Raw genomic sequence first — 12,574 nt, 5'->3', positions numbered from 1 at the left:
AAGTTCATCGTACACAGAAGTCCATCCCCGATACGAATATAATTACTTGATATTCACATAGAATTAGAATTAAATTAATTAATTCAATTTCAATACTCTTTAATAAATGGTTTATAACAGTACAATAGTTGATGAATCAATCCAGAAATAAATAATATTTTTGTAAATGACCAGAATATTTAAAAAATGTTCAAAATTTATTACAATTAAATTCTTATACACTTCTCAAATATCTTCTGATACTTTTAAGAAGATATGATTTCATCATTCTTCTTACCACAGGCTTTAAAACCTGTTATGGGTCTTCGCTCCACTAAGGTTCTGTATAAAGGTACTATAAAGCAGTAAATGATTATCTTTGCAAAAGTAGATGTTTACATAATATTTGAGATAGTGAAGAAACAAAATATTAATTACTCGTTGTTTGAAAAAATCTTTTGGTTTGAGAAAAAGTGTATCTCAGGACTTATAAGAACTAAAGATGTCGATTAGTATCCGAAATAAAGGAAGAAAAATATAGAATGATATTGTTTATATCCGTTAGAATAGCAGATTCCATGATATTTGATCAAATAAATTCACAAGAGATCAATATTTTATTTGAAAAATAATTGTTGATTTTCTGTATCTCAAGAACTATTAGATGTTTATTAACTATTTAAGAACATTCAAATTTAAGGTAGGTGAATGCAGCACAAAGTTTTATATAATTAATATTTTCGAAGGAGTAATAGCGTCCACGATATTTGCCAAAATATGGGTTTTTCGTCATTTGGAAACATTTCTTGGTTTTAAAAAAACTTTTCGGGAACCATAGAAGTAAAAAGTTCAATTAGGGCTAATATTTCAGTAAATTAACTCTAATTTAAAAGATGTACTATTACGTTTTTAGCGCTGTTAGTAGTTTTAGGAAAGTGCTACACTGAATAAAACCTTAAAGATAAGTTTAGATTTTTTAAAAATAAAATGAACTTCTGGGTGAATGCTCCTTGGATACTTCAATGTCTACTTTTTTAACGATATACCCGTTATATAATCTAAGAAAAAATTTACCTTTTTTCTGACAGAAAATAAAACGCAATTATGATTTATTTAAAATAATTCAAATGTTAATTTTTTGTGACTGCTGGAACAGCTCACATTTCCCTCCCTCCTTCCTACCATGATTGGTAAGAGTAACTGTACTAAACTTAAAACTGTACATAGCTTTCATAAATTTAAAGAAAATAATTTGGTTTCTCCTTTTAGGCTCTAGGACCATTCTTTTTCACCCCACATACTCAAACAGTAGTACTCCAATTACTGAGTCACTGTTCACGTTTGACATATGCCTCACATGGCTTATGAACTTTATGCATTGTACTAAATCTAGTTTCCGTTAAATCTGATATAACTATGCATCGAGTTTCAGTTTATTTTAGTACCAATACTTAACAGAACCAAAAATTCTTCTCAGATGTTTAGCCCAAATACACGTAAACTATTGTCATCTGTTCACAGTAAGGGCCACGTAATTCACAGTAACATAAAAAAGTTGTAATTGAGAAGTAATATTTTTATTGATGTATTAATTAGTTTCTTAATGCAACTAATGTTGACACTAGATAATATTTCTAGAACATTGGTACATTGAAATAATTTACATTTTTTACAATTTCATTGGTTACAGTTTTATAAAACAAAATTATTTATAAATGTTATTTCTTACAATAGCATTTGAAATGAAAATGAATATATATTTATACAACACTGTGCTCTTATCTTCCTGTCCCGGGTTCGAGAGCGTTAGATAATTATATATTTTGTTTTATCGGGCGTGGTTTGATCCTTGTGTCGGAAAACTCCCCTGGGGCACACAGAGACTCTATAGAATGTGCATTCCATATTGGGGGAAACCTGGCGATTGAAGATGATTCCGACTAAATCACATCCAAATTATTTTATAATCATAAAAATCGCCCTATATTTAGAGTTTAATGAAAGTTGACTACCACATTCAACTTTCATAAAACACTAAATATACAACTGATTTTTGCGATTATAAAATAATTTTTCCGCAAAATAAGAATACGATAGCTAAAATTGTAACATCAATTACATTTGTAATTTTCTTTAATGATATCGCAAGCTTTTTCTGCAATCATGATAGTCGGTCCATTAGTGTTTCCTGATGGGATGTCCGGCATTACAGAAGCGTCTATAACCCGCAAATTGTCGACGCCCCACACTTTTAGATTACTAGGATTCACAACAGCAAACTTATCTTCGATAGGGCCCATGCGAGCTGTACCAACCGGATGGTTATAGCTAGAAGAATAATATGATAAAAAACAATCTTTTAATTGCTCTTTTGGTACACCATTACAACGAGTTTGAAACTCAGTGGTAAATTTAGGAGAATATTTCTTCATCGCATTACTTTCAGTAAATTCGAAAAGTTTATCAATTCCTCTTTTAATATGATCAACGTCAGATTTTTCACTGAGGTAGTTAGGATCTATCAATGGAGGATTTCTATAGTCACTGCAGTTCAAGCTCAAGATTCCCAAACTCTTCGGCTTAAGAAGCCCAACAAAACACCATAGCAAGCTCATGTCTGACCCTGTTATCATGTCTGCGTATCCAATGTTGTGTAGCAACTGAATTGTTGGCGGAGATTCCTTATCAAATGGGTTAAAAAACGAAGTCACTTCATTAGGAAAAGCCGAGAGAGGTCCTTGTTTCTTCCTTGTGAATTCGATTATAGAATCTGTTGTTCTCCAAACGTCTGGAGTGAACGTTGTAGCATTTTCAAGTTTAAAGTAGAAAGTGATGGTTAGATGATCCCTAAATGACTTTCCCACTGGAAGGTTTCGTTTTACTGGAATACCGAGTTTCTGGAGGTCTTCTCTGGGACCTATCCCCGATAGCATGAGAAGTTTCGGCGTATCGATGGCACCAGCTGATAAAATTATCTCTTTGGCATAAACTGTTTCTATTTTTCCATTCCTGACGTACTCTACACCTTTAGCAATATTTTGTTGTATCAAAAGTTTTTTAACTCGAGATCTCTTGATTACAAAAAGGTTTGTTCTGTTTCTAATAGGGTTTAAGTAAGCACTAGATGTGCTATGCCTCAGAGGACCATTTATATTGAATTGTGATTCACCAACGATATTTCTTTGATCACCATTATTGTAGTCGTCGAAACGAAATCCAATCTCTTCAGATGCTTTGATAAAATCTCTAGCTAATCCACTTTGGTAACGCGCTAGTTGAACGCTTAGCGGTCCCGATGTTCCATGATGTGGTGAAGACCTTAGATATGGTATTCTGTAGTTCTCTGCTTTTTTAAAGTATGGCAGCACATCCTTGTAGCCCCATCCATAATTTCCCATTCTTTCCCATTCGTCGTAGTCAGCTTTATTCCCTCTAACGTAAAGCATATAATTAAGAGAGCCAGTACCTCCCATCACTCTTCCTCTTGGGTAAGTACATTTGCCATTTCGATCTGAAAGAAGAGAATTTAACTTAAAACGACTTAGATAAAATGTATGCTATAAAGTCATAAGATCATATACAAAGATTTTAGAATGTTTATTATCATTTTCAATTTTTTTTCATTAATTCATAAAATAAATATAGTCACTTTAGTGTACTAAATATAACTGTACATATACAATTTTCTATGTATATGTACAGTACATAACTGTATACGCAAAAAAACCGAAGCGCTCGGGCATTACTTTCTGACTTTTTAACATTACATTATTTTATTTTCTTATTCAAAGAGCACTCTGTATGTTAGAGTGCGCTTATACATCAGACAAAATCTACTTAATTTTCCAATTTTAATTAAATTTCTACTTCAATAGGCATTTCGATTACTGCCAATTTATCTTTAAATCCATTGCATTTGAATAGGAAAAGCTTGAATGTGTGTGTAATTTGTTCTGTGTGATATGTATGGTGCTATATTTAAAAAAAATATTTGCGATCTCTGTAAATAAATTTTGATTTGATGTTCATGTAAAATTCTTTAATAGACAAGTTGCTCCTTGCATCGATTGTACAATGTTACCTAGTTTAAAAAGAAACTTTCAAACTATTTTTTTGGTTTATCATTTTTGTAACCACTTTTTTAATCCACAATGCAAGAAAAATTGAACACTTCTTAAAATATAAGGTTTTACTTTCCAAGATACCTACGAAGATTCTAAGAATTAAATTTAAATAAAATCCGCCCGTTGGGCATTGCCTATGGCTATTCTCTGATAATACTAGGATCTGTTTTTGTTTTTAGATTTGGAACCAACTTCACAAGTCTACTCAGGATGAATCTCGGAACTTGCCATTGTCATCCACCATTTCAAAATGTTGGCAGGTTACATTACTGAACTAAGCTATATTATTGAACGAGTGGACCTACTTTGTTATAATTTTGTTACTTTTTGCTTTGTATGGTTTCCACCACATTTGAAAGGAAAGATGAAACAATAGAAAAACTAATAATATAAAATAATGGCCTGAAAAGAAAACTAGTCATCATCGAGGTCAGGTTGAACCAAGCCAAACGGGCTTAGCTCTCTCACTGATTGGAAATAGGTGGGTTTTCCGTCAAGAGAGCCTTTGACTAATATCTTCCTAACCTTTCATATCAATTCCCAATCTATTCCATCATATTTTGATAAATTTCTCCATTATTTTCATCATAGCTTGTTTTACATCATGGCAATATGCGAAATATATAAAAACTCAAACCAAAGGCCTCCTTCGAATTCTTCCTCTCACTTATGACCCTCTCGTCAATAACATGATCAAGTCCGGGAATTTTAATACCAATTTACTTTCAGACTTTCCTGATAAACCCTACTTCGTTAACCTTTTCTGCTTCATTAATGTATTCATTGTGCTCTATCAATCCATCCATCATGCCCACATGTAAAATTTACTGTCCTCTTTTCAAGAACCAATGCCTTTTCATTCATCGAGACTAAATTTCAGGTGAATACTGGAAAATATAAAGCCATCCTCATCAAATCCAAACTCCTCTTACATTCACTTCCTTATTAACCTCCAACTAAAAGAAAAAAATCTGTACCGCTACAACCCATGTGGAGTCAGGGGTTCAGTACTTTGTACGGAAGTACTATTACTTGACCAACGTTTGAGCAAGCAGGTGATTTGATCAGAATCATGCTCGACCGCTAGATTTTTATCCTATTAAGGGGAACCAATTCACGAGGGTGGGTGGATCTCGGAGGGTTCCCAAACCCACAGAGCTAACTTACGGCTTCAGTGAAACAGAAAATAATCATCTGCCCATTGACTATGCCTTGTGACTGAGCTATCGCCCTCTTTTATCTTCCTTGACAACAATCCTATTCAATTCAATAACCTGTCAAAACCCCGAAGTCATCTACCTGTATGTAACTGCAGGGTAAGGCGTTCAAACTGCTTAGTCTACCTGTTGTATCTTTATCTGGTTTTTCTGCCAATATTGTTATGAGGAGGGGGAAAGGAAGATTCCAAATAGTGTTATGTAGTGTGTGCAGTTATATTGTTGTGTGCTCATGTTATAATTTTGTATTCTAATTTAAAGTGTAATAAAATATGTATTATTAACAAAATCTGGACCTAAGATATCTAATACTATGGCTAGATTCTTGGCTTCCTGTCTAAGATTATTATAGCTGAAGAAGGAGACAAGGTTGAGTTTTGAATTCAGTATGCATTCGACTTTGAAACACATCACACAATCCTTCCCATCATAGTTTAGTGCTTCATCAGTTCTAAAAATAGTTTTTGTGAATTATATAAAATTGTATTTTTGTTAGTGATGTTGATAGTAGTAATAGTAGTGGCTCGTTAACCCTAAATGCCAGTGATAGTGATAATCCGGTTATGTACTGATAGATAAACTAATAGCAAAATACCACAAGAAAGTACCAAGATACCAAAGACCTTCCTCTACTCCATCACCGCTCCGATTGACAGAAAGACATTTTATTGATATTATTCCAACTGCCAATAAGGCCAAATTATATAGACTTTGTGTAATGTGCTGTACGTAGCGAATAAGTGGGAAAAAGTGAGGAAGGAAACAAGATACTACTGCTCGAATTGTGACGTCTGCTTATGTATCCCGTGTTTTTTTAAAAATAATTTATTTATTGTTATTTACAACTGTATACAAATATATACTGCAAGTAAATTGGTGTAGGTGACATAGTGACATGATACAAACATGTGGAGAATCTACCCACTGATAGAACTCCAATAACATTTCTAGAGGAGAATATCTCGTGGCCATCTTCTTTTCAGACGCCTAGGAGGATTATTAGATAATGAAGGAGAAGCCAGGTTAGAAACAAGTTTATCATGGAAGGAATGGTATCTGGTTCTGGCCAAATCGGCAACATATGGAACATTGAGGTCCTGATGGATGACTTGATTTGTGACAAAGTAAGGAACATTAAGGATTTTACGAATGATTTTGGACTGTAAGGATTGGATTCGAGAGGACTTTGATGGTTTAGTGAAGCCCCAAAGCTCAACTCCGTATGTCCAGATAGGCCTTATAATAGTCATATAGATCAGTCTTTTGTAATGGATTGGTAATTTAGACCGTTTGTCTAGTAAATGTTGTAATAGTCGAAATCGACGAGGAGTTTCCTGTCTGTTTAGTCTTGTATGAGGATTCCATGTCAGTCGTTTGTCCGGATGTAGTCCTAAGTAACGGATCCGTTCAACAGGAATAAGAGGGGTATTACTATAGGATACTGTAGGGCAAGTAGTCATGGGTTTACGACGAAGGGTAAATGTGATTTGGTGGGATTTATTGGAATTAATTTTAATCCTCCAGTTTTGGAACAATTCTTCAAGCGTGGTGATGTGGGATTGGAGGGTTTGGAATACAATATAAGGATCATTGTTCACTGACAATAGACATGTTTCATCGGCATACATGGTGAGGATAGTGTTAGGATGGGTGTGAGATGTCAGCTGTGAAAACTGTATAAAGGATAGGACCAAGGATACTACCCAGAGGTACAGCAGCAGACTGACGGAATAGGTATGAATAAGCACTGTTACGATTTATTAGAAATAATCTGTCGGAGAGATAAGAACAGATAATGAGGAAGTATGTAGGGGGTATAAATTTACGGATCTTGTATAGCATTCCTGGGTGATGGTGTGAATTTATGTAATGGGTGAATAGAAATTTATGGAGTTTGTAAAGCAGATCCAAGTGCCAGACTCGATCAAAAGCCTGTTCTACATCAGTGACAATAAATTGATTTATTTGTGAGTGCTGGTAGACATATGTGCGTCTTATGGGTTTAGAGATATATATTTTCAAAAATCCAACATATTATATGAACAACTAGAAACTAACATTATGTGAGTTTATTTTGAAAAATATCATAAAAACCTATTTTATAGTAAATTTAACTAGCTTTAATTTCAGTGCTAATAGATATCTATACGCTTAATGGTTTCTGAAATAAAGTTTTTCATAAATCAAACTTATTGTCCGAACAGCTATAAATTAATTTATTTTAGCAAATTTTATGAAAACTAATATTCCTACGAAGGTAAAGGTCATAAACTACTGTATAGTACATTAAACTATCTTTAATTTGATTGCTAATGGAAATCTGTACGTCACATAGTTCCTGAGGTATAGATTTCTCAAAATAAATTAAGTCTGATCCAGCCAATTTACTCTGCCGCATATGAAGAAATTTCACTTAAAGAATATCATCCCAAGGTTGATCTCAGAATATCCTCTCATCTCATTGTGCCACGAGCCGTGTCTTATCTCATAATGTAAAACCATCTTTAAGAGGAAATAAAAAATCATTATTACCTAAACAAGCACGTCTTTGCCGGACGGTAGTGTAATTCCAGTCCTTTTCTGTATTTTGCGAGAAATAAGCCAAAAATGGAGTACTGGTTATTGCATCCTCGTCTCCTCCCGCTTCAATTAGGAGAACCTTCCAGTTAGGATTTTCTGTCAATCTACTTGCTACAACACAACCTAGAATCAAAACATGACCGTAAAGTTATGAAACAAATAGGATTTAGGTTTTGGTCATTTTTATTATGCAATATTCTTTCATACCGGCAGTCCCTGCCCCTACGATTATAAAGTCATATTCTCGATCTAGTTTTGATTGTAATGTATTAGCTGGTTTAAGATTCAGATCGATAAGCTCAGGAAAGTAATAATTGACAGCTGCTGAAAACCAGATGAAAAAGGCTGATAAGGACAGCTGCATACTGAAATAAAAATCAAATTTTATTAAACAACTTTCACTATTGTTTAATTGTTTTTTTTTGATAATTTATTTATTGATATTTACAACTCAATACATATACATATACACATCAAGTAAATTTGCTGTAAGCGATATTATGGCATGATAAAAACATGTGGAGAATCTAATTTATTATATATATATTATAGAATCTAATTAACTGATAGAGCTCCAAAAACATTTCTAAAGGAGATCTCAAATGAATAGGTAGAGATAGAACACAGGACAGTGCAACCTTCCATAAGGCATGACATCAATTCTTCGTTGCACTTCTTCAAAAAAAGGGATGACCCTAACTGTAACTGCGGAGCCGTGGAAAACGTAAAATATATAATTTTTGATTGCCCTATGTACACATGTGCCAGACTGGCTTTAGCTGGTGAGTTCTCCTTGCTCGATTGGCTCCCAAGTCCCTAGAAGAACTCGTGGCGACTCCTGATGATGTGTTTGGGGCCTCCAAAAAGTTTGCAAAGACGGTGTTAATAAAAAGCTGCCTACCAAGTGATTAATATAATATAGATATTACATAGATGATAGATATAACATAGATCATTAATATAACATAGATAATATGCAATAAATAATGTGTATAACAAATATACCCACTTGAATGTAGGCAGGAAGTTACTGGATCCCTGTTGGATGGGAACAGCTCTCCAGTTGCAGAGCGAGAGCGAGTGAGAGGTAGTGAGTGAGAGAGAGAGAGAGAGAGAGAGAGAGAGAGAGAGAGAGAGAGAGAGAGAGAGAGGGGGGGGCTGGCAGTCCACCGAGTCCCAACGATGCGGTAATCTCTCTAGATAATCTACGAGTCCGAATTCACTGTCGAAATGAGAATGGGGCCTTAAAATAAATAGTCCATTCTCTTGAATGGCGCATAACCAAATTGATAAGAGGATTCTCAAAGAAAAAAAGAGAAAAAAACTGTTCAAGTTCTAACTTCTCAATTTTAATTTAGTTCTAATTGAAAGGGTAAACCTAAAATATAAACTGGGTGGAATGAATACGAAGAAATGATCATATTCAAAATTTATAATTCTGTCCAAATATTACATTTTTAAAAATAAAAGTTGTCATTAATCAAGATCTATCTTCGAGCTCTTTTCTAATCTAAAAATTTCAATTTTAATTTCAATATAAGACTATATATATTAGATAAGATCAAAAATCAATACACTTTTATTGCCGTAGCATTTACTACTCCGCCTATAGATACATATCTCTGACTCGGAACAACAACCAATATCTATATATAGAAGTATATACTTTTTTATGTAACGTTTATCTGTCAAAGATAAATTGTTTACATGCAAAAACAAACAATAGCTCAGGAAAGCAAGCAACAATTATTTTTTAAGACGTATATAGCTTCATAAACCTATATATGAAAAGCTTCAGTTTTAGTTTTTTCAGATTCATTTTTTTAATTTCAAAATTAGGGCATTGTTGTTACTCCAAGCGAGAGATATAACAAGGGAAAAATAGATGCATCGTCAATGTTCTCTAAAAAGTGCGAATTCAACAACGTCGGTTTTTTAGTTATTGAATATTTGCAACTGCAATAGTCATTGATAGAAATGATGGATAACATAACACTGATGATATCATTAGAAAAAATTATCGGGTAGAATTGTTATGAAAAAATAAGCACATAAACAAAATACCTGTTTTTCTGGTGTATCTAAACGTTCATGAAAATTAAAGTAGAAGAGATGCCCAACAGTCATTGGCTAATATGCTGTACGAACGAAGGATGTATGTAAAAACAAAGTTAAATTATGAGTTACCTGCTCTGTGAATGAAACGAGAAGAAACATCTGCGCTCTTATAAATTAAATATTTTTGTATTAACTTCTTAACCGTTTTCTTCTTATCGCATACCAAGCCGTTTTCTTCTTATCGCATACAAAACAGAAATAACTTTGTTAACAAGTCTATTGAACTTTTCTATTTATCTTCCAACATTAAAATTATCGAGTTAACGAATCGCATCTGACTTACCTAATTTTTGTAAGTTGACCTAAAGACAATGTAACTGAATGAGTGACTTGTTCTCTGGACATGGGGAAGTAATACCAATTATAAGGACAGCAGAGAGGGCAAAGGAAAATGGGAAAAACCTGTAAAAAGAAGTTGAATAATAGTTGTTTTTATTCATTGAATATTGATATTACTATAAGATTTCTGTGGGAACGATTCTTTTGTCGAAATCTACTTACATTGCAATAGAGCAGCAATAAGGGTTATATTGTATTGAGAGGAATCTTCTGGATAATATGTCTCACTCTGTATGTATATGTCCTATCATGTAAAATGTCATACTGTATGACAAATTTTAAAAATCTATGATGTTTAAAATAATAAAATTGAAAGAAGAGTAAGAAAAAAAAATTGGCCAATCTCACTACTTTTACCTTTTCTGTTTTTTTTTTAAGTCCACTTACTTTATTCACTGAAAATTGCATTTTGTTTTTTTGGAAATTAGCTATATTTCAAAGTTAATGATTTTTCGTTTGTGAATACATCTATGGAACAAGTCGTTGATATGGTAGTAGTAGAAGGAATCTTATAGAATTGGTATCAGATTACTTTTAATCTAATCCCTAAATTTACTAGAATACTCAATGAGGATCTTATTTGCCTATGGGTAATTCTCTCACTATCTATCATCATGTTTTATATAATTTCTTCACATTCACAAGTTGGATTGTGTGTATTCACTTGTAAATTGCAATAAACAAATGACAAAAAAAAATTAAGAACGAGAAAAATAATTTTTCAAACTTATGGCAATGATTTGATTTGAAAATTATATCATTAGCCGCGAGCTTACATCAAATCATTCCCCTTGTCTTATTAAATTTTAATTTTATAAAAAATTTCTGACTATCTTATGATGAATATTTTGGTGTGACGATTTGTTGAATAAATTTTTGAACTTAGCAGCGATCTCATTTCATATTGACTCGTAAACAATCCACAACTTCAGAAGTCTTCAAGAATGAAATTATTTTCTCAATGAACACGTAAAGTTGTTGTTGTTGTCTGGGGCTTAAGGGCGTAAAACCCTGAGGTCATCAACGCCCATTCAACACGTAAAGTGACAACAAGCTATGTAAATGTAGCCCCATTCACATTACTACACAAGCCACAACCTCAACCTCTTTTTTATGCAAATTATTAATGTTTTAGTCAAAGGCGATTTATTCAAACATAAATTTCCATAACGTAAAAAAGTAAAGGCGTTAAAAAAAAGAATCTCGGCTAGGGATATATCCTAATCTGTCATCAGGCCCAGTAACGTACTCGCATGCCTACTTTAACAAATTAATTGTTATTAGTGAAGTTGATGTTAATGAATAATGAAACTTGGTAATACCTCTGGAGGCTTGAGCACAGGATGTCACAGAAGCACAAACAAAAGAAGTAGTAAGTTATATTCAAACAAATAAATAAATTATAAATGTCAGAAAATGAATATTTTTCTTTAAAAAAAAAAAAAAAAGCAAAGTTTAAAGACTCTAATTAAAAAAAAAATTGCTAAGAATTACATTATAAAATCTTTTACTCAAACTCATTAGTAGCTCAAGAGTGCTAAATTAAATGGTGTCGTTTTGAAGTACCATTTCTTCCGGTTTTTACCAATATATAATATTGAAAGCATAACCTTTCACCCCCTACGCTGCTTATGAGTTTACTACTTATTGAAATCAACCAGAATTTTACTGATCTTCAGAATAATTCTTAAGAAGAAAGTGTGTGAATGTACAGAAAGTATACAATTCAGTAGCATGTATAGCAAAAAGACATTAATCTACCAAATCAGAAGTTATTTTTTTCTTGTCCTTGTATAGTACCAGAGTTGGACAAAACTTGTGACTTAAAATTCTTTTACAGAATTATTTCAAATACAAAATACTTATAGTGTTTTTCAAAGGAAACTATTTTAAAGTTTTTTGGGAGAAAAAGTTTTCCAATTTAATCAACAATCATGTATTTTGAAAGAAAAATATTTTAAAAAGAGTGAACTGAGACAAATGTGTAAAAGATTTTAAAAAATGGCCCAAGTTGTATCAGAAGACATGAAATTGATCCATGTGGTATCATCAACGTCTGGTAACTGCTATCCAGTACAATGGCCTGCCTTACAGTACCCTAACTTATTTGTAAGAATAGTCTTTCCACTTAGTTTACCATGGGAAGCATGTACATCCGAAAAATTTGAACGTTTCATTTTAACTTCATGATAAGTACAACCAGTATTATGGTCACCA

The 12,574-nt window shown here is 32.9% G+C and overlaps 1 protein-coding gene across 4 annotated transcripts; it reads right to left on the bottom strand.

The window, feature by feature from the left end:
• Positions 1–1,540: 1,540 nt before the first annotated feature.
• On the bottom strand, positions 1,541–11,507 carry LOC106689987 (glucose dehydrogenase [FAD, quinone]). Of its 4 annotated transcripts, XM_024361108.2 has the most exons (5): positions 10,302–11,507; positions 10,088–10,195; positions 8,108–8,265; positions 7,853–8,023; positions 1,541–3,490 (listed from the first exon to the last, which is right to left on the bottom strand). In XM_024361108.2, exons 3-5 carry the CDS (start codon positions 8,262–8,264, stop codon positions 2,091–2,093), a joined length of 1,728 nt encoding a protein of 575 aa, XP_024216876.1. In that variant the 5' UTR covers position 8,265; positions 10,088–10,195; positions 10,302–11,507; the 3' UTR covers positions 1,541–2,090. The 4 variants fall into 4 exon arrangements, with proteins under 4 accessions (XP_024216876.1, XP_024216877.1, XP_024216878.1 ...); XM_024361109.2 differs by having other exon boundaries at positions 10,088–11,507; XM_024361110.2 differs by lacking the exons at positions 10,088–10,195; positions 10,302–11,507 and adding an exon at positions 9,965–10,080.
• Positions 11,508–12,574: the final 1,067 nt, after the last annotated feature.

This window comes from Halyomorpha halys, unplaced genomic scaffold (assembly GCF_000696795.3).
Source record: "Halyomorpha halys isolate HHAL.00 unplaced genomic scaffold, Hhal_1.1 Scaffold1539.1, whole genome shotgun sequence".
Taxonomy (NCBI): domain Eukaryota; kingdom Metazoa; phylum Arthropoda; class Insecta; order Hemiptera; family Pentatomidae; genus Halyomorpha; species Halyomorpha halys.
Note: the sequence above shows the minus strand (reverse complement) of the source record. Positions and strands in the feature narration are given on the sequence as shown.